The sequence below is a fragment of the Sminthopsis crassicaudata genome, chromosome 5, assembly GCF_048593235.1.
Source record: "Sminthopsis crassicaudata isolate SCR6 chromosome 5, ASM4859323v1, whole genome shotgun sequence".
NCBI classification, from domain to species: domain Eukaryota; kingdom Metazoa; phylum Chordata; class Mammalia; order Dasyuromorphia; family Dasyuridae; genus Sminthopsis; species Sminthopsis crassicaudata.
Window position 1 is genome coordinate 229558450 of NC_133621.1, and position 22824 is coordinate 229581273.

The 22824-nt window shown below is 36.7% G+C and overlaps 1 protein-coding gene across 6 annotated transcripts in view; it reads right to left on the bottom strand.

Annotated features, from left to right (window-relative positions):
• SCN8A (sodium voltage-gated channel alpha subunit 8) overlaps window positions 1–22824 on the bottom strand; it is a 214281-nt gene that overhangs the window by 32762 nt on the left and 158695 nt on the right. For all 6 annotated transcript variants that reach the window (XM_074270347.1, XM_074270345.1, XM_074270346.1 and 3 more), the window contains 6 exons: window positions 17546–17784; window positions 13711–13884; window positions 10723–11079; window positions 6612–7079; window positions 5946–6063; window positions 5039–5193 (listed from right to left, as the gene is read on the bottom strand). In XM_074270347.1, coding sequence (XP_074126448.1) covers window positions 5039–5193; window positions 5946–6063; window positions 6612–7079; window positions 10723–11079; window positions 13711–13884; window positions 17546–17784 — 1511 coding nt within the window. The remainder of the gene's footprint in view (window positions 1–5038; window positions 5194–5945; window positions 6064–6611; window positions 7080–10722; window positions 11080–13710; window positions 13885–17545; window positions 17785–22824) is intronic.

Here is a 22824-nt window from a genome sequence, read left to right on the forward strand (position 1 = left end):
TTATGGAATATTATTGCTCTGTAAGAAATGACCAGCAGGAGGAATACAGAGAGGCTTGGAGAGACTTACATCAACTGTTGCTGAGTGAAATGAGCAGAACCAGAAGATCACTACACACTTCAACAACAATACTGTATGAGGATGTATTCTGATGGAAGTGGAAATCTTCAACATAAAGAAAAACCAACTCACTTCCAGTTGATCAATGATGGACAGAGGTAGCTACACCCAGAGAAGAAACACTGGGAAGTGAATGTAAATTGTTCGCACTAATATCTGTCTGCCCAGGTTACATGTACCTTCGGATTCTAAAGTTTATTGTGCAACAAGAAAATGATATTCACACACATGTATTGTATCTAGACTATATTGTAACACATGTAAAATGTATGGGATTGCCTGTCATCGGGGGGAGGGACTAGAAGGAGGGGGGGATAATTTGGAAAAATGAATACAAGGGATAATATTATAAAATATATATATATAATAAAAATTATTAATAAAAAAAGGTATTGGGTATGCAGGCACTGAACAATATCATGAAAAATGAAAACAACTCATCTTAGCACAGAAGAAATGAATAGTTTTCACTATGGGAGCCATTTCTGAACCAGCAACCTATGTGCTGTCAGAACATCAATTTGTTACAACAAAAATAAAAACCAATCCCCCCCAAAAGGATAAAGAAGAGAAGATAGCGTGCAAATTAGAACAGCTCCAATCTGCCCCATTCAGACAAAGTAATGACACTAAGTGGAAAGAGAAAAAGATGCCAAAAATTGATTTCCCAGCTTTCCTAAGGACATTTAATTGATAAAAATCAATAGCATTTGTAGGGAATTAGCCTAAGAGTTAGGAATTCCTGAGCTCAAAATCAACTTCTCACAGGTTGGCTATGTGATCCAGATGAGGGGAGCCCCGAAACTCTCATTTTCTCTCTGACTTTGCGGGGAGCACTAAGCTCTCCCCTGAGAGACCTGCCCCAGGGAATCAAGATAAAGAGGTTCCATTCTGTTATCTGGATAGGACTAGTTGAGTCCAGGACCATTCATACTTAGCCTGAACTGGAGATCTAGATTTCTATAGACTTCTATTGAGTTGAAAATTAGCTCAGGACCACTCCCAATAAACTGTCCCAATCTACCTGAAATCTAGATTTGGGGCAGTAATCTTATTCAATTGAAACTTCTATTGAAAGATTTCAGTCTGATTTCAGCTCAAGCTGCTCCCAGCTTCTAGCCAAGGTTTCAATTATAAAAGGGGACAGCTGGGCTCAATCCTTTGCAACCGAGGCCCAAAGCAGCAATCATGCCAAAGGACTCTCTGCCTGCTGGAAAGAGTCTTTCCAGCATAAACCTTTATCTCTCACCTATTTTCCTAACAGGACTATTCCCTCTTTACCTTCCTGCCAGGATTTCTCTGCTAGGATAGGATTTTTCTACTAAAAACTTTATATCCCTCTGTCAGGACCTTGCCACCAAGGAATTCAGTCTTTCTAGGAAAGGCTGACTTCCCCATGCCAATAATAAACCTCTTTTGCCAGTTTAACTTTTCGGGTTTGTAAATTAATTTACAAAGGACCTGTACTGACCAGAAGGGGGTTCCCACAACTCTCTGCCCTCTGCTGAACTTCATCAATCCTAAGCAAGTTACTTTCTCCTTTAATACCCTGGGCACCAAAAATATGATTGTACATTGGTAGAGGGATCTCTTTCCTGGGAGTCCTCTATACTAATAGAAATATACGTCTACTTAAAAAAAAATCCCACAAAAACCAACTGTCACAAGGATGAGGTTAATAGAATATACAAATCATCTCAGTCATTAAACACAGGATCTTCATATTAAATGTAGGAATACGGCAATCTAGGGCAACTTTGCTTTACAAGAATTTCAAGTTTAAAACTCTATTAAGGCTTTTGAGTCACTGTATATCCATTTACAATAGACTTTATAGAAGATAGTGGAAATTAATGAGTGGCATGCCAATTACCTCATAAAACAATGAGAAAGGATTGTGCACGTTTGTAGAAAGTTAGGTAGGCCAGGTTGTTCAATAAAGCTGAAAGTGTTTAAAGACTTTATTAACAATAATGTAATGACCAACCATGATTGCAAAGGACTAACAATAATGCATGCTTTCCACCTCCTAAGAGAGAGGTGATAGACTCAGGATACAGAATGAGTCATATAGCTTCTGGACATGGCCAATGCAGGAATTTGCCTTAATGATGTATATTTGTTATATTGATTTTGGGTTTGTGGGGGGAAGGACAGGGAAGAAGAGCTGGGAAGGGGAAAAAATAGGATTTTGCTAATTAAAAAAACAAAATTCAAATTAAAAGACTGAAATGGAAGGATAACAAAAATGGAATAGCTATTTTGGACTTCTGCTGACAAAATATTTTATTTCTTCTTCAATGACAATGGAACAATTATATTTGGACTTTACTATCTCAATCTTTAATTTATTAAATGAGGGAGTAGAAATGACAATACAGATGACAAGCCCAAGTATAACAGCTAAACCAGAATAAGCATACAGAAAAGAAATCTATGTTGGAAGCAATACAATTTTGAAGGTGTTGAGGAAAGAATTCTCAAGTTATGTGAAAGAGCAAAAAATTCAGAGCAATTGGGAAAAAAATCAGAGTTTGTATTACCAGTACCACAAGGATATACAAATATTCAAACATTTCTCCTCTCATTTTTGTAAAATCTTTTTGGAGAATGATTAAGGACATATTTGAAAAAAGAAAAAAACAGGCAGGTTCTTTCAAGTCACACACTTGACTGAAAGGTGAGACACCAAAAGATCCCTCTCTGTTTGCTGTTTATTGATTCTTTAAAAAGCATTTAATTCAGAAGTTCAAAACGCTCCCCTAAAGGTTCTCCTATGACAAGGCATCTTCCATGCATATGGTTAAGATCATACAAGATTCCTTGCAGGCCACAAAACAAAGGTAACTAACTGGTAACTGATCCTCGAATAAGCAGTATCAAGTGGGGCTATAAAAAGGGAAGAGGATGCTTATCCACTGTGTTTGTCAACATGGAGAAGATTTGGTGCAAAGTCCGAATTAAATATGCTCCAACTGGTGGATGATATTGTGCCAACTACTTCAAGCCTAAGGAGATTATAAATCCTCCTTAAATGAGATCCACAACCATTCAAAATATCTCAACCTAACAATCCACATAGGGAAAAAAGCAAGTGGGTAAAGAATGCCCATTGTTTAGATTATGATGTATGGGTAACAGAGAAATCATTGAGCTGGTCCATCAATATCTATACTTTGGAGACTTAAAGATGGCCATTGAACTAAGCCCAGAGTTAAACAGGAAGAAGATACAACTAAACTGCTTTTGGGAAATTTCCACAATCCCACAATTATACAAGAAAAACAAAAATATATCATACCAATATGTACACCAATATGTGACTTTCCAAAAACCACAATAACTCAAGAATAAAAATTGTAGGTGCCTCTACGACAGAGACATGTGGTAAGTGTAAGCATGTTGGAGCATGTTGCCAATGATGATGTAAAAGAAGTTGCACAGAAGATCCTGCATGAGATGTATATTTTAGAAAGGGAGAGGCCAGTTACAGAGCAAGACCCCTGCTATATATTCTGCTTTAATTATTTCTGGAGAGCTGTATTCAAATCATCGTAGTATACCATGTTATAGAAAAGGATTAATTGTAAAGAGTCCAGAGGAAAAAATCAGAATGGTGAAGAGCCAAAAGTTCTTGCCATGTGAAAAGCCTTGAGATGTTTGGCATATGGAAAACAAGGCTCATCAGGCCATGGTGGCTGCTTTTAAATTCCCAAAAGGTTACAGAAAGGAAGAGGCAGTGATGTGGTACAACTGAAAGAGCACTGGATGGAGATAGGAAGACCTGTATTTGAATCCTGTCTTGCTTGTTTTGATTAGTTTTGTGACCCTGTGGAAATCACTTAATCTCTCTTAACTTCATTTGTAAAATGGGATAATAGGATACCTAGCTTACATGATAGCTGTGAGGACCAAATGAGATATTTATAAAGCATTTTGTAAACCTTAAATTGCTAGCTATTATTGTTATTGTTGCTATTGCAAGAAGAATTAGATTTCTTCTGTTCACAGTGCCAGAGGGCAGAATTAGAAATAATGGGAAGAAATTATAAGAAGACAAATTTAATCTTAATGGAAGGAGAAGCTTCCTGATAACGAAGACTTGCCAAGTGTTTTGCAGTTGGAATTCTTTGGGGAATATCTAAGATCCTTCCTTCTCTGAACATTCTGTGAACCTGAGGGATAAAAGTTATATATTCAAATGTTGCATCTGTTTCCATGTTGTAACGAGCTGTCGTCTCCAGAAGCTGCTGGATCGCTCTCTGGGAAGAGATCTGCTGTGTCTTCTCAAATCTCTCCGACAGATTCTTCTTCCTGTAATGAACCGTTGTCTCCAGGCAGTTGCTGTTAACTCTTGTCCAAAGAAGTGACTTCCCTTCCTGCAGAGAGCCCCGTCAAGCCTGATGCAATTCAGAGTCCTCCTCTTTCTCTGAGAGTCCTCTCTTTTATTCTCCCAGAGAATGGGCGTGGGATAATGCAAGGGCTTCTGGGAAGAACCACCCCAGCCAATGAGCTTTCCCCCTCTATCAAGTCAACCTGAGTTCTCACCTTGTAATTGTCCAGAAAACCTCAGTTCTCACTTAGTAATCCTAACACCATGTGATGTTTAAAAACCTAAAGGAGTACCTTTAGCATCCTGGGTGAACCATATATGGAAGATTTAGTGAGAACATGGGCAAGAATTGTAGAGGATGAAAAAATAAATTTGCACCCTAGGAAGGAATACACAAATTGATGAGGACACAAACCTTTAGAAATGCAGTATAGTGTTACTGCTCAGAACATACTCAATTGATGACTATAGAATAAAGGAAAGATTTAGGAAAAAGTCAAAGCAGCCTTGTCTGTATTGATCCCGATCAAACTGAAAATATACTCGTTAGCTTTTTTGCTCATTATTTAGTCCCCTACAACTTACCAGAGCACCACTGCTCAGCAGAATCATGAAGATGATGAAGGTCTCAAACCAGTTGTGTTCCACAATGAGGAAACAGGTTTTCCGTAGGATCCACCAGGACTTACCCAGTCCATCTTCAATGTTGACCTGGCAGCACTTGAACCGCTGGACACAACCTGAAAAATGTCAAGAGGAACAAATGTGCCTGACCCAGATATACCTTCCTGTGTCCCAACTAATCCATGTTTCTTCATACTAACCAAGAATATAATATCAGAATCAGAATGCTTGATTCAGAGATGAGTGTGTCCCATTCCATCTAGTTGTTAATTAGTAACGCACAGGTTTGAGCTGATTGTGTCTCTCCCCTGCTCAACAAATTCCAGCAGCTCCCTATTACCTCTAAGATAAAGTACACTCTCTTTGTGTATGTAAAACATGACCCAACTTGGATTCTTTTTCAGGATTCACCTACTTTATGGCATAGCCAGACTGGCCTTCTTGCTGTTACTCACACAACAGTTCATCTCCCATCTCCATGACTTTACTGAGAATCAGAATAAGCCTTTTTATAGTTTGGAAGAATCATTTGGAGTAATAAGAAATGAACAACTATCAAGCAGGAATGGCCTCCATCGACTGAGACCTTTCCATACATGGTTCTATGCTAGTGAAGAATGAACACAGAAAATGCTGAAAGGAATCACCTAGGAGTCTGGCTTCCCCTCCAAGATCTGTATTTTCATCCTATTGCGGGTCATATCCTTCCTAATACAGACTATTCTGATCTCTACAGTACCATAGATGATTTAGGAAGTAGGCACTAAGTCTCTCTCCAACTCTTTCCCAGCTGGGTCATTGACAGAGCATTAGGGGAATCCGTTCTCTCCCATCCTCCAAATTAAGCCCTATCCAGACCCTTCCTCACCCTCTGTGAAGCAGGCATCTGGATCCAAATATTCCTCAGGTTGCTCCACAGGTACTTCCTCCACTTCTGGCTTGATATCAATAGTGCTCCCCTCAGATGAACTGGTATCATCCAGTTTCTAGTTTCACAACAAAAAGAAAGCTTGGATGAAAGCTCCCTCTCCACACTGACAATTGCCCTTGGCATATTATATGGACCATATATCATATATAATTCTAACGTGCATTCCTATTCCCCAAACCCATCACTGGTAACTTATGATGGTTACACAATTAATATGATGACCTGAAAATTTACTAGTCTTCTCTCTATTGGGAAAGTACAATAACATTCAAGTCAATAAAACAGACAAAGGATGATGCTCCTCTCTGCAGAAATTGACTTCCAGGTTAGTAAGGGGTTCATGGCTAGAAAATGTAGGCTTTGGAAAGCCTACAATAATATAATCCTAGATTTGGAAAAGGCTTTTCAGGTCATTGAATCGAGCCTCCAATATGACTTCAAGTTATCTCTGATCTGGAAGACCAGAGGAGACTGGGGTGGATAAATACGGGTTCTTTCTAGTTTTTAAGTTCCCCAAATCCCTTAGAACCAGCCCAGAGCTAAAGCAGCTCTTAAAGGAAGGAGACCCATAGCTAGCATAACAGACAACCCTCTATTTCTTACATCTTTGCTGCCCTCAGGATCTGACTCGCTGCTGACATCCTCAGTATTGAGATTTTCAAAGTCAGACTCGCCCACAGCAATGGGAACCCGCACGGTAAGGTTGGGGTTGTTGATGAAGGACATGTGGTCCTCATCAATGATATACTTCTCCACGCTGCTTCCAATGCCACTCGTGGTACCGTTCCCATTCTTCTGGTAGTCCCCATTTCGGTGAATATCAGCCCCAGTGTGGTTGGCAATGCAATTGGCCTTTTTGTCATATAGCTCATCCAGGGGTTTCACCTCATCAGCCTCCCGTTTGAAGTGGGTCTGAACAAAGGCATGCACTTTCAACTTAATCCAGGCTACCCCCTTCTTAATTCGGATGACAGAGATCTGTAGGTTGTTCATTTCTCCATCATCATCCGTGGCAGCCAGATTGTCAGCACTAAAGGAGCTTAGAAGCAAGGCTAGAAACAGATTCAGCACCTGCAGTGAGTGGGAGAGGAAGAGAGACTGAGGATGCTGACTAGGTCAAGGTCAGACTGATTAAATCTGTCCAGACTTGGGGACTCAGAGGATTCACTCAAGTTCATTATTTCATCAGAACCAACTGTATGGAGTGCATGAAAAAGTATTAGAGAAATATCTTATCTTTCTATAGTGTTTTAAGTAAGCATTCAATGTTTGGCCTTGGAAAATCACTCCTACAAGGTATCTGTGTGTGTGTGTGTGTGTGAGAGAGAGAGAGAGAGAGAGAGAGAGAGAGAGAGAGAGAGAGAGAGAGAGAGAGAGAGAGAGAGAGAGAGAGAGAGAGAGGAAAGAGAGACACACACACACAGAGGGAGGGAGAGAGGGAGAGAGAGAATGAGTGGATCCCTTCACTTTCTCAGACAAAATCCTTGAAAAAGCAGTCTTCTCTCTTTGCTTCCCATTTGCTCTCCCCTCACTTTCTGCAATATGATTTTCTGCATGATCATTTCACTATTTCAGAAGTTATCAAGGATCCCTCCATTGCCAAATCTGGTGGCCTCTTTTTATTTCTTGTTGACCTCTCTGCTAATTGCTCCTCTCTTGCTGGATAGTCTCTACTACTTGCTGGATAGTTTTCATGATACTGCTTTCTGGGTTTTCTTTCCACTTGTCTAATTATTCCTTCTCAGTCTCCCTTCCTACATCATCATTCACAACGCATCTCCTAATTGTGAGGATTTTCCAAGACTGTATTTTGGATCCTTTTCCCTCTATATAGGCTCTCTTGCTTGGTGACCTCATCAACTCCCATAGGTTTAATTCTTTCCATGTTCTTGAAACCTTCTTACCTCCATATTAAATATAAAATTTTTTGCTTGGCATTTAAAACCCTTCACAATCTTACCCAGACTACTTTTCCAGCCTTTTGTACATGACTTCCCTTCATACACATGCATGTAAGCCAAATCAGTCTTCTTGCTATGCATTATAGCCAATATTCCCTCTCTCAGTTTTATGGCTTTCCTTGGCCTTACCTTTCTTCATCTCCCCACCACCAGATATCAAAATTCCTCTTCTTTCAGGGTGTAGAACCAACACTAGCTTTTCTATTTGATTCTTCCCTTTGGCTACTTGTGACTTCTTCCCATAAAATTCTACTTTGTATCTATTTATACATGTACATATTGTTTCCCTTGGCCAAAATGGAAGCTTCTTGAGAGCAGGAACTGTTTTGTCTTTCTATCATCAGTGAGTGCTTAGCATATGGCCTGGCACACAACAGGTGTGCTTAATAAAATGCTCCTTGATTGATCCTGAAGGTTATGACCTGGCACACAATATCTCCTACAAAGATATCTCTTACTAAGATACCACAGCCTCCTATAAAACTGAAAATTGAGGATCAGTTAAAAAATCCTAAATACTATCCACTAGTTATGAAAGAATTTTGATGTGATTCAATAGAGGGAAAACACACACACACACACACACACACACACACACACACACACACACATGAAATTACAAATCTTTGAAATACTGAAATAATATTCCAACTATCTAGAACCCAGTCACCCAGTAATCTTGCCATTTTAAGCGATTTAAAAATGGAGAATGAGAAAGTAATCAAAACAGGCTTCTAATTTTGAGTCAAAATTGAACTTCCTGCATTTTGTTAACAGGAGAGTTCCACTGCCCTTCATTTCCCTTTTAAAAAGTTTGTTGATCTGGTTTTCTAGTCCACAGCAGACAAAAGGGGATTTTACCAGTAGGTACATGGACAGTAATAACAAATAACTAATGGCAGGGAAAATGACATAAGACTAGAAAGAAGCTGCTATAAAACCTTCAAAAATGATAGATGTTTGGGTCCCCTGAGGCTGAGTATAATAGTTATGGTCTTAAAGCATAAAGAAGGGCTAAGTCATCTTTCTAAGAAAGCAAGATAATATATATTTTAGAAAGTTTTTTTTTTTTATGAAAAATCATTAAATCAAGTTTTGATTCTCAAAGGGTTAAATCACCAGCTATTTGAGAAATGATGATTCATCAATGATTGCTTTAGAGTATAATCTCTGTGCCCAAAAGTACATTAGAATTATAGTAAAGTAACTAAATTTACTCCTTCAAAAAGGCTTCTTAGAGATGGAGTTTTGAGTTATATTATCAAGATGACCACATTTCTTGATTGTTCCCTTTCCTCACTACTCTAATTCAGGTTCATCCCTTATCTCTCCCCAGCACTACTATAATAGCCTCTTAATTGATTTCCCTGCTTTCAGCCTCTCCCATCTGTGATACTAAAGCACTGGTAGGATTATATCACCTTTCTGTTCAATAACATTATATAACCTCTAGAGTCAAATACAAGCATATGTTTGGCATCCAAAGTTCTTTGCAGATTGGTTCCCCTTACCACATCCAAACCAGCCTTTTTTGCTTTTCCTCACCCAAGACATTTCTAAGTCTAAGTTCCATGGCTGGAATGAACTTCCTCCTCAAGTCCACCTCTTGGAATAGCTACTTTATCTGCCAAGCTCAGTTCAAAGGCCCTTCCTGACCTTGATAGCATTGGCCAAAGTGCATATCCCACTTTTTCAGCCTTGGAGAATGCAGGATCAATCATCCCATGATGGGGCACTGGAGCAAGACTTCAGTAGAGGCAATGAAAATGGCTTATATATAATACATTTCATATAATGTCTCAAGGCTTTCAAAATGCTTTCCATGCAACAACTCCAGTAACTCCATTTTACAATATTAAAAAATTGAGGCTACGTGAAGAAGTTAAGTGAAAAAAACAAAAAACAACAAAAAAACCCAAACCTAACATTGATATAGCACTTTATCGTTTATAACATGCTTTACAAATATTATCTCTTCTTCTTTTCACATCAGCCCTGGGAAGTAAGTGCTATTATTATCCCTATTTTATTGAATGAGAAAACTGAAGCAGACAGAAGCAGTGGTATGTAAAGGCAGGCCTTCTCACACTCCAGGCCCCATGCTCTATCTACTGCACTAACTTGGTCAGTCACCCAGCTAGGATCTGACCACCCATATCTTATGACATCAAGGCCAATATTCTTTTATTACACACACTATATAATAAGGAACCACTCTAAATTCTTAAGGGAATACAATTCCTATAAAGAAGTCTGAGGAAGATCATTTTGGTAGCTGTGTGTACAGGGAGTAGATCAAGGAGAACAGGTTAAAGGCCCGGAAGTTTCAGAAGAGACTATCAGGAGGAGTACACACTCCTTGGGGTGAAAACAGAGCAGGTAAATAATGAGATTACAAGAAGATGGCTAAGAACTATTATAAAGTCCTCTAGTTTTACCCTTTCTGATACATAAACCATTTCTATAACACAACATCACTGAGTGCTCCAACCAGCTCCTGGCTTGCTTCTCTCGAGGTATGGGGTACTCCTCTAATGAGGCATTCCATTCAGTGAAATTCCAAGAAATATCATGCCAGATGAGCTGAAATGATCTCTTTATTCTATGGTAGGTTCACTGGGCATGTGGAAAGCAAAGAACAAATCTGGCTACCATTCTGGCAGACAACAGGAAGGTTCAACACAGGGGGCTGAGAGATAAGGTGGGGAGTGACCTCCAAGTCAGGGAAAAGAGATCAATAAAACGATACTAACCACCAAGTTGCCAATGACCATAACCATCATGAAGACAATGAGGCACATGGCCTGGCCTGCCACTTCCATGCAATCCCACATGGTTTCGATCCACTCCCCACATAATACACGGAAGACGATGAGGAAAGAATGGAAAAAGTCATGCATGTGCCAGCGAGGGAGCACACAGTCTTGATTGATTTTGCAGACACACTCCTTGTAACTCTTCCCAAACAGCTGCATCCCCACCACAGCAAAGATGAAGACAATGATGGCCAGCACCAGCGTCAGGTTGCCTAAAGCACCCACTGAGTTCCCAATGATCTTGATCAACATATTCAAGGTGGGCCAGGATTTGGCCAATTTGAAGACTCGGAGCTAAGAAGGAAAAAAAACCCATAAAAATTATATTCAATTTATTTTTTTACTAACTGCAACTAACAAAACACAATAAGGTAAAAAAGGAATAAAGATTACTTAATGGTGTCCCTGGGGAGCTCTTAGCCCTTTATATGGAGCAAATTGAGAGGAAAATGTAGGCTATCTCTGCCAATGTACAAAGGGCAAAACTGAGGCACAGAGCAGGGAAATGACTGGATTTCCTTTCTAATGTGTCTATAGGAAATGTAGAAGCTAGGAATCCTGCTCTGAGGACTGCTTTCTATCTCCAGGTCAGCTTGTCTATTTAAATCTAAGTACAAACAAGTGATTTTTCCCATGTATACTTTTCTTGAGAAAGGTCTTCAGGAAGATCACAGGAAAAGGTCAGTTTTGGGGAAACCAAATTTGGGAAGCACTGGCATAATGAAGAGATTTCTTACCTACTTAAAAATGTTAGGAGGAAAAATCAATAATAATAGTCAGTTTTCAGTGTTCATATTCATAATTTCCCTGGTATTTTCTTAGTGAAGCAGCTTAACATAATACATGCAGTGCTAGACTTGGAGTCAGAAAGACCTTCCATAAACACTCAGTAGCTGTGTGGTATCAGGTATGGACTTTAAGTTTTCTGCATCCCAGACTAGGGAGATGCAGTACAGGAACAGATCCACAATGGTAGCTGCAGCTTATTCCCTAGGAGTCCAATACAACAATGAAACCACAGGTCGGAGCAACAAAAATTTAATACTATGCTCTATTAATAGTCTGTCTATTATTTAGAATATGTAAAATTGGTAACATTTATGTTGATAGTTCTGAAAGAAGCAATTCTGAGAATATGCTTTAAAAATCTGATTTTAAATGAAAGACGAAAGAGCAATCTCTTTTCCTGTATGTCAAAAGATCAAAGGCTAAAATGGAAACAAGATTAAAATCTTTGTGAAGATCATATAAAAGTGTCATTTGTGAGTAAGGTGGTTCTGTATCATCAATAGCTTAAGGAGTAAGGGACCAACAGATACAGAATAATAACAATGGATGTTTATTTAGTTCTTGGATGTTTACTAAGCCCTTCACATAAATTATTTCATTTTAGCTTCATTACACTCTATGAGGCAGGTACTTCAGAATTACCATTTTATAGATGAGGTTCAGAATGCTTAAAGACCTGCCCACAACTACTAACTTAGAGGCAAGTCTTCTTACCTTGAACATGCTACATCTTAGGTCAAGTTGCTTCAGAAGTCAGACCATCAACGTCAAAATGAATGACTGGAACATATTTGGACAAGTTTTAGATTCCTGTTTTATGTTAAAACTAGGAAAGGCTGAGCCATAGAAAATCATAATCACCTGTTTTACATGATATTATTTATATGTGGCTATTTTGGTGAAAATATAAGTGGTATAAGACATAATACAAGACATTAGCTACAGAGAGATATCACAAATTGCCTTTTGCTAGATATGACTCGGATCTAATTTGAGGAGCAGGAATGGGATTTCTTCTGTTTATGTTCTACATATCTGTCTGAGACCCATGTCTTTAAGGTGATTGACCATAGTCCTTGCCTCTTTTTTAAAATGAAATCCTGGAAATTATGCAAATGTAACTCGTGTCTTAATCTCCATTAGTTTGCTGAACTTCCCATCTAAAAATTTCAAATGTTAAGGCATTTCTCTAAAGGATAAAAGCAATTTAAGGGAAAGTGCAGTAGCAAAAAACAGTCTAAGAACATTCAGAGAAGGTAAGAATTGAATATTTTATCCACCTTGGCATGTCTTAGCTCTTTAAAGGATTCTTTGAGAATATCATTTCTGCTTGGTTAGGTTTAGACAACTTTTCAAAAAACGCTTATCAGTTATTTTTGTCATTTACCATTATCTTATGAAAGGAAAAAAAAAGAAATATTCTTCTTAGTTAAAGATGTAGGAATAAAGACAGATGTTCAACTCAACATCTCAAATATTATTCAATCTCATTTTATAGGTGAGATAAGCAACTTAGAAAGGGTAGGAAATTTCATCAGTCCATGTCATTTAAAAGAGATGATGGGTCAAGGCAAGACCCAGAGTCCATGGACCTTTTGAGGATCCATGGATAAATTTCAGTGGGTCAGTGCATTTGAAAGGGAAAAAATTACATCTTTATTTTCAATTTTCAGCATAACTTTGTAATCTCAGGTATTTGATTTTATGTATTTAAAAATATTATTTGAAAAGAGGTGAACAGCCTCCACCAGACTGCTAAAAAAGTTCATTGTACAAAAATATGTTAAGAACCTCTGAGTTACAAGAAGAAATATCTAAGATTGTCTTAAAAATAGGCCTGGAACAGAAGTCATGCTTAGCTGTCAATTTTATAGAAGAACCAATGCCTATAGTTTAATTTTACAAAGAAACTAAAAGACTGGATATTAAGCAGGAAACCATAAATTCGACAGGTTAATTCAAAAGAAATTGGAAAAAGGATTAAGGATTTGAACTGGATGAACTTGGAGGTCTTTTCCATCTCTTAGATTTTAGTACAGTTTAACATTGGAATTCTGTGATTATCAGATTGATTTTTACAAAAAAAAAAACAAGATAAGAAACTTTAATAAGAGAAACTGAAGAAATTTAGAATACCAAACGGAAAGATCTCAGCACTGAAAGTCCCTCCACATCTGCTAGACCGAGTTCCATTAAACTGAGGGAGACAATAAATCCGTCAAAAATGTTCCAACCTTCTTGGAAATAATAGTAGGGGTCCATGGCTATGAGCTTCAGAAACATTTCTGCTGTGAAAATTCCAGTGAAAACCTAGGGAAGAGGGGAAGAGAAAGAAAGGATAAGAGAGAAAAAGAGACATATAAAAATATAAAGCTTTACTTATTTAACTTGCCTAAAGTAACACCAAGGTGGCCCCATTATTCAGTCTTACCTCTACCATGGCCTAAGAGTACTCATCCTTACTTTGCTATTTCAGAGACACCTGAAACCCAATATGGTAAAGAAAAAGTTTTGCTTTTTTTCCCTCTACCTTCCCTTTACCCTATTTTCCTTCTTTTGTTGGAAAGGTTACCCTTTCAGTCATTATCTCTCAATCTTGACTTTACTTTGGTTCAAATTCATCATATATTCCAACAGAGAACAATCTTTATATCACTCTCTCAAATCCCTTGTTCACACCTGTTTAGAGTCAATTCATAGGGAAATTTGGAATTCAGGTTTCTAAAAGGATGACCCCTCTCCTCCCTTATGCCCACAGGAATAATGTAGAACAAGCAGTATAAATTTATGATTGATATTTCTGACTGAGGTATCAGCATATAATAATTTGTATTGTTGATGGATTCTTGATAAATGGTTTGTGGTTGACTGATGGGGGAACTTGGATCACTACTATTCAGATAAGAGGAATGATATTTTTTTCTTTAAAAGTGCAACTTTTATAAAAAAACATGTTTTGATGACACTGGGACATTCTCCAAATTTCAAAGTGTCTCATCAAAAAGACTAAAATATAATTAATGTGGAATAAGCTGCAATTGAACAAACTGTAACATGTTTAAGGTGACACAGTTTTAATAGAACAAGGAGACTAGAAAAAGGAAAGTCAAGAATACAGTATCATGAATCAAGAGATACAGATCAGACAGCATGTTGATCATAGGAAGATCCTCTTTGTATTCTAATGGTTACCCATGTCCCTTAAGATGAACCAGTTTCCTCTGCTCTGCTTTTTTTTTTTTTTCCAGCTGACTCTTTCTACTCAGCTGATTTGCCAGGCATCACAATGTCTATCAGGAAGGGAATACAGACAGATTCTAATCACTAAAAAAGTGTATCCCATCAGGAGAGATGAAATAAATGATTGATGTGAATCGTCTGAATCCATCTTTGCTACCAGAGATGCTTTATCTTGGAATTTGGTCCTAATGTGAGTGAACAGACTATAACATAATCTGTTCTTCATGATCTTTAAGGACTAGTTGTCTCTGTACTAATGAATGACTCTACACCAGGTCTTCTGAAAGACTCCATAGCTTGAGTTTTTTTTTTTTTTTTTTTAAAGGGAATAATACTTCCCAAGGACAGATTTTTTTCTATTATAGGCCTAGAAGGTGTTACCCGGAGACTTTTGAACTGTTTTGCATTGAATGAGACTATTATTTGCTACTCTGGTACAGAGAGAAGAAAGAAGAGCCAGAAGAAGAATGTACCTGTACAGTAACATAAAGGAAAATTAGATTCAAATGTAACTGAACTCAGATTAGACACAGTGACCAAAATACATGAAACACATTTTCTTTCTCTGGAGAAAAATATTAAGTTCTGTGGGCGCATAATATCATAAATACTGTCAGATATGGTTGTCATTTGTTTTTCTCAACTGCTTATAAGAAAGAGTTCTATGGTGGGATTACTGGGATGTGAAAATAGAAAGCATCATTAAAAGTTTTTTAAAAATTCCCTGGAGACCTAGAATCCTATAAACCAGTTTCAAATTGGGAAAAATAAAGGCTTATGTGGGGCCAGAGAGTACAAGAACAAACAAAGGTCATAAAGGCAAAAACTCTTATTTGTACATCTCTGGCTAAGAGAAATAAACTTACATGGGATTTTCATAATTCTATGCGACATCTTTTGTTCTTAAAGTACTACAGTTAAGTAAGATTTAGAAAGTATTGATTTAATAAGTAATATATAGAACTAAAGAGCCCTGTAGTATCTAACTTACAGATTAATCAGTTTTCATTTGGCACTGAGCAATCAGAATTCACATGGGCTGCCAAAGCCACAGAAAGGATTCCTCTAAATTATCTTTACTCTGCTCTCTGACTACAGGCTAGGGAAGCAACTGAGGCAACCCTATGTGTCAGGCTATGGGCCCAATTAGCTACAATTAACAGTCCTTTCCAAACTCTTCTACACAACTCCCAGTACTAGACCTGATATTTAGAGCTGTTCTTGAAGAATATTACAATGCTAGTGACATTTTCTTTTTAAAATAGTAAGTATAAAATTATATGTGTATATATACATATGCATATGTATATATATATTTATATTTATATTTATATAATGCAGCATTTTTTTCCAATAACAAAGGCCTAATTTCACTTATTGTGCTCCAAAATTCCTCAACTTCCCTTTGTCTCTGAGGTCATTCCATGCTATCAGACATCCCCAACCAAGCATTAAGAAATATTTTCTATGTATACATATACTGTATTTAACATATACTTTAACATGTTTAACATGTATGGAACTACTGGCCATCTAGGGGAGGGGATGGAGGGAAGAAAAGGAAAAGTTGGAACAGAAGTTTTTGCAAGGGCCAATGTTGAAAAAATTATCCATGCATATGCTTTGTCAATAAAAAGCTATAATAATAATAATAAATAAAAAACCCAAAAAACAAAACAAAAAAAGAAATATTTTCACATATTTCAAGTCCCAAAAATCTTCCATAGCCAAATTAGCTTGGGAAACACTGGTTTAGAACAGCAGCACTCTTTCATAATGTTATTTTCATAAGGCTACTTAGACAAAACTAACATTCCCACTTTGTTCCCAACAAACCAGGCTTTGATTATATATACATATTTAGGGGACATTACCCAATTTGATGTACAACCGTATTTTTACAATAAACTATTATAAGAGGATTCTATGTTATTTTGATATTCCTACAAAGTCACTCCCTGGAAAGGATGGAAATCAGCTGATCTATCTCTTTCAGTCAATTTTCAACAATTAATCTAAGTAGCATCAACTCAATTTGTTCAATAATGGAGATAAGCAGAGGCAAAATAATTCAAGCATCACTCATATTAGACTTTAGAATAAATTTTATAATTTTTTTCCCTTCTGTATATTTGTCTTTCTAATTACAACTCAGGCTCAGGCTAACATTATAATGAATTTGGGATGGATTGGATTCTGGTGGCTCATGACTGGAAGACAGAAGGAAACCATTATAGATCAAGAATTCACCCTACATAATTCCCAGGGAGTAGTCAAGAGTTGATTAGGGAAAAAGTAAGCCATAACTCCATTTGGTGCACAGAAGCACCCTCCTCTGTGTGAAATTTATTACTAAAACTTAGAAGAAAAAAAGGCCTGAGGTGCCTTTAGAAGAGACACAGAGGAATCTGTCTTAAAGATAGGATGAGAACCCAAAAGCCTGTAGACCCTGGTTCTTGAAACCATCCTAGTGTTCCATGCTTCCCTTTCTACCACTATGGGCTGGTCTGCAGCCAGTAACTTTAAGTGGCATTTCTCAAATTTTCTAGAAAGAGAAAGGAGCCAAGGAATCACCAAATTGAGGAGTGGCTGCTACTACATCAGTCTTCCAATTAACTATCATTTTCTTTTCCACCCAACCCAAGTCCCACATTTATAGTGATTAGCAGACATATCAGGAAAGGATTTCCTGTAAGAAAAAAATGACAAAATCAGGAATGTTCTGTCTTACCAGATTTCCTACAGCTAAGACGTTTTCAAAGTGTGGTGTCATGGGATGATGCTCCATTGCCATAAACAAGGTGTTCAGGACAATACAAATGGTAATGGCTAAGTCCACAAAAGGGTCCATAACAATCATGTTCACAATCTCCTTTAGCTTGATCCAGTATGGATGGCATTCCCAGATGAGGAAAGTGTTGGCAAATTTGTACCAACATGGAGGGCACTTTCTCTGAGACTCTTCTAACTCTGTAGCAGGGCAAGAGCAAAGGGAGCCTCTCAATTAAATGATAAAGAAAAAGAAAGCACATTTTCTCATAGCCATTTCTAATGATATAAACTGTAAAACCGAATTAGCAATACATTAAGTTTCCTTGCTTCTCTATGTGAAGGAATTATTACATCCAAAGACTCCAAATGATTTTATTGGGAAAGAACTCTCCCCTCACACAATTTTTTGTTCCACTAAATAAAATGAAAAGAATTGGAATGACCAACACAAGGTTATACATAAACACATACAAGTGATATGGTTTGTTGTTTAGTTGTTCTCAGTCTTATCCAACAATTCACGGTCCTTTTTGGGATTTTCTTGGCAAAGATATGGGAGCAGTTTGCCATTTACTTCTCCAATCCATTTTACAAATGAGGAAGCTAAGGTAAATAGTATTCAGGACCTGGTCAGGATCACCCAACTAGTGAGTATCTGAGGCCAGATTGAATTTAGAAAGATGAATTTTTTGGCTCCAGTCCTGGTACTCTATTTACTGCATCACTTAGTTGTCAAGTAATATGGTAGTTTTAAGTAAAAGAGAAAGTCAATCAAATGAAAAAGTACTTATTGAGTGCTATGTGAAGACACTGTGTTAGGTGTTAATAGAAGATACTGAAGAATGAGATATAGTTCCAGACCTCTGTGAGTTTGCAGGAAGGAATTAAAAAAAATGTCATTGAATGTTTCCCAATATCTCTCTATGCTCTCCCTCATATAGTCATTTCTTATTGCAAAAATAAAGAGGAAGAAAAAAGTCCAGCAAAAGAAATCAACACACCAACAAAGTTCAACAGTCTGTGAAATATCCAACAATCACAGTTTTCCATCTTTGTAAAAAATACAAGGAGCTGAATTCTCTTCTCTGCTTTGGGATCAAGCTTGGTTATTACAATTATATAACACTGGATTTTTTGGATTGCAGTTTTTCTCATTAATTGTAGTGATTATGAATGTTTTTGTATTGCATAAGTTTATATAAGTCTTCCCATGTTTCCTGGTATTCTTCATATTCATTTTTTTAAGAGCAGATTATATTCCATTATGATCATGTGCCACAATTTATTTGGTTATTCCTCAATCAATAGTCATCTATAATCTATTTCCAGTTCTATGCTACTGCAAAAAGTGCCTTCTTAAATCTCCTAGTGTATATGAGGCTTCAATCATGACTTCTTGGTATTTATGCCAAGTGGTAGGATCATGGTGACAAAGGATCTTAGCATATGAGTCACTTTTTAGCATAATTTCAAATTGTTTTCCAGACTGGTTGGACCAGAACAGATCCACCAACAGGGTAGTAGTGTAGTAAGACTTTCTATACTCCTCCAACATTGACTAATCTCATCTTTTGTTACCTTTTATAATTTGCTCAGAATTGTTTTAATTTGTATTTCTCTTAATATTACTGATGCAGGATTCTTCCTCTTCTCCATGTCTTTATAATAACTGTTCTTTGTGTTTGAAATGTTTCTCTTAAAATCCTTGGTTTCCTTCAAAACTCAGCTTAAAAGCCATCTTTTACAAGGGGCATTTCCTGTCTATCCTACCAATCCCTAGCAACTGGTCTATTCTTTTAATGCTTTTTCTTTGTATCTTTAGTACTTAAAATAATGCCTGCCCCCCCCCCCTTTACACACACACACACACACACACACACACACACACACACACATCTGGTAAGCACTTAAATATCTGGTGATTGAACTTTCATATAGTTGGTAACATTTTAATTTTTTTGAGAATTGTTTGTTCATATTCTTTGAAAGAATGGTTTTTCAGTTCTCTATTATTAGGTATTAGATCTTCCCCCTCAATTAGATTTCTGCTAAAACTTTTCAATTTCACATGATCAAAATACATTATCTTGTGATATCCTCCAGTTCTTGCATGGTTAAGAAACTGTCCCACTTTGCATCTTCTTCCTTCTATTCCCATAGGTAGAAGAGAACAGGTTCTCTTTTAATACTGCCATGGTATAACCTTTGATATTCAGGTTCCAGGTATATTTTGGGCTTATTCCGGTATATGGTATAAACTGCTGGTCTGAACCCAATTTCTAACAAATAGTTTTTCAATTTTCTTAATACTTCTTATTAAGTGGGGAGGTATTTTATTTGCAAGTAAATTATGTTTTTCTGTTTAATAAACACTGGGCAGTTGAACTCAATGTTTTCCAGTTCTACCTTATCGTGCTTATTCCATTAATCTTTCGGGTTTTTTTAATCATTATATTTTTACAGTGAAATTTCAAACCTAGAACTGTTTTTCTTCCTTCACTCCTATTTTTTTTATTTGTTCCTTAAAATCTTTCTTTTATATGAATTCTGTCTATTTTATCTAGCTCTATAAAAGTATCTCCTGGGCAGTTTAATTAGCATAATACTAAATCTATAAATTAATTTAGGTAGCATTGCCATTTTTATTATGCTATTGCAGCTCAAATACCTCAAAATATGCAGGGAAGAAACTTCAAGTAGAATGAGCAAAGTCATGGAAGAGGAAAAGCCTAGTATAGTTTGGGGAAAATGTAGTTTTCCAATTTGGTTAAGTATGTATGAAGGAATAGTATAAAATAGATTGGAACTAGATCTCAAGAGAAATTGAATGACAGGACTACAGAATTGGAAATTTATCTTGGAGGAAACAGGAAAATACCTAAGAAGGTAAATGGCAAATCAAAGGGTTATCTTAAAATCACTTATATAGCAGATCTCTTCATGTAGAATTTCAGGGAGAAAAGAAAGCATAGAAAATGGGAAAGTTTATGGTTAGAAGGACTAATTCTATATTGCTTTAAAAAAAAATTAAAAAAAAAAAAAAAAGAAAAAAAAAAGGAAAAAAAAAAAAAAAGGAAAATGGGAAAGTTGTCAGAAGACTGCAGATCATCGTTCAATCAGTTAATAATTTATTAACTACCTATTGTATACCATGCACTACACTAAATGCTGAGAATACAAAGAAAGGCATAAAACAATCCCTGATCTCCAGCATCTTACAATTTAATGAGAGAAACAATATGAATATAACTTTATGTGTGGAAAGAGAAGAAAGCAGGAATATACTGGAGGAAGGGAAAGGAAAAGAAAAGTTAGGGAAAATTATCTCCCATAATTAAGAGTGACACACAGACCTCGATACAATCAAGAAAGAAAGGATGGGAGAGGAGGGGCTGATATTTAAATCTCATTATCATCTCAACTGGTCAAAAGAAGGAAAAATATATACACAGTTGGGTCCAAAATATCTTTCATTTAATAAGGAAATGAGGAAAAGAGGAGAAACAAGGAGGGGGAATTAGAGGAAAGGTAGATTAATGGAGGGATAAGTTTTAAAGAAAAAAATATATACAAAAATACTTAATAGTTCTTTTGGACATGCCAAAGAATGGGAGCTTAAGGGGGTATTGATAAACTGAGGAATGAATGAACAAATGATAGCATACAACGGGATGGAATATTATTGTGCTTGATCCTTATCAATGAAATGATCAACCAGAATTCTAAAGGATTAATGAAGAAACAGGCTTTTTAATAGAGGTGAGGGACTCAAAATACAGAATGAATTAAATATTTTTTTGAACACAACCATTTGGAATTTTTTTTCTTGGCTATACATATTTCTAATGGATTTTGTTTTTCATGTATTCACAAATGGGGATAGGGTTGGAGTAGAGAGTGGAAACTGGATGGGAGAGTGAGAAGATGGATACTGATTAAATTAAGCAAATATTTTTTTAAAATCATGGATTAACATGAACTTGAAGAGAAGTTTCCAATTATCATAGGGTTATCCTTGGTTCCATCTTAAAAGGCACTTTACCGTTTGTATAACTGTAAAGCAGGAATGTTTGTCAAATTTTTGGCTAACACAAAACTGGGAGGGTTTAATTCACAGGACCACAAATTTATAGCGGGAAGGGTGTTTAGAGAATCTATTGTGCAGATGATGAAACTGAGGCTCTGAAAGCTTATACAATTTGTCATTAATTAATCAGGAGATTGACTAAAGATTCAAAAATTAAAAAGTGAGCTGGAAAAAGGAGTCCAAACTAAAAATTTAAGATGAAGTTTAATGGAGATAAATCCATTAGGTTAAAATTTATTATATAAGTAAAGAATGTTGGAAAATATATGCATTTAACAACAGTTTTAAATGAAAAAGACTTGAAAATTTTATTTAATCACAAGCTTAGGGAGATACAGTTGCTAAAAAACAAAACAAAGCCCAAAAAATCCCACCTCAAAACAAATGTAACCACAGATTGTGTTTGATAGAATGATATTTCCATAAAGGGAAAAAAAAAAACCCTCCCTTATTGGGTTGTCTACTCTGTGCTATACTAGAATTATGACTGATTTGGAATCACAGTTTAAGAGGGACTCCAATGTGTATAACATGTCCAAAGATGGGGGATTGGGAGGAGTAACCAGAAGGCAACACAATTGTAGTAGATGGAGCTTTGCAAAGAATGCTGGATTTGGGGTCAAGAAGACCTGAGTTCAAATCATACCTCAGACATTTACTAGCTAGGCAATCCTGGCCAAGTTATTTAGCTTCTTCAGTCACAGTTACCTCATATATAATAATAAAAGCACTTACTTCACAGGGCTGTCGTGCCCATCAATGGAGATAATATACATAAAGAGCTTTGCAAACCTTAAAAACTCTATAAATACTAATGACTAAATACTATTTATCATTTGTGATATTGGCCAGATTCCTCTATGGATTCATAGATGAGTATTCTTGCCTGTTAAATAAGAGGAGTATATTAGTTAATCTCTGTGGTTCCTTCCAGCTCTAAATCCTATGATCCTAAATCGGGAGGCCACATCATGTAAGGAATGGTAGAAAGATCTGGGGATATTTAGCTTGGAGAAGAAAAGGTGTAGGCAGAGGAAGGACATGATGGCTATCTTAAAATCACTGGAGAATTGTGACATATAAAGGGAACAGACGTTCCATGTGACTTCTGTGGGAAGAATTAGCACCACGTGTAGGAGTTACTATGATGC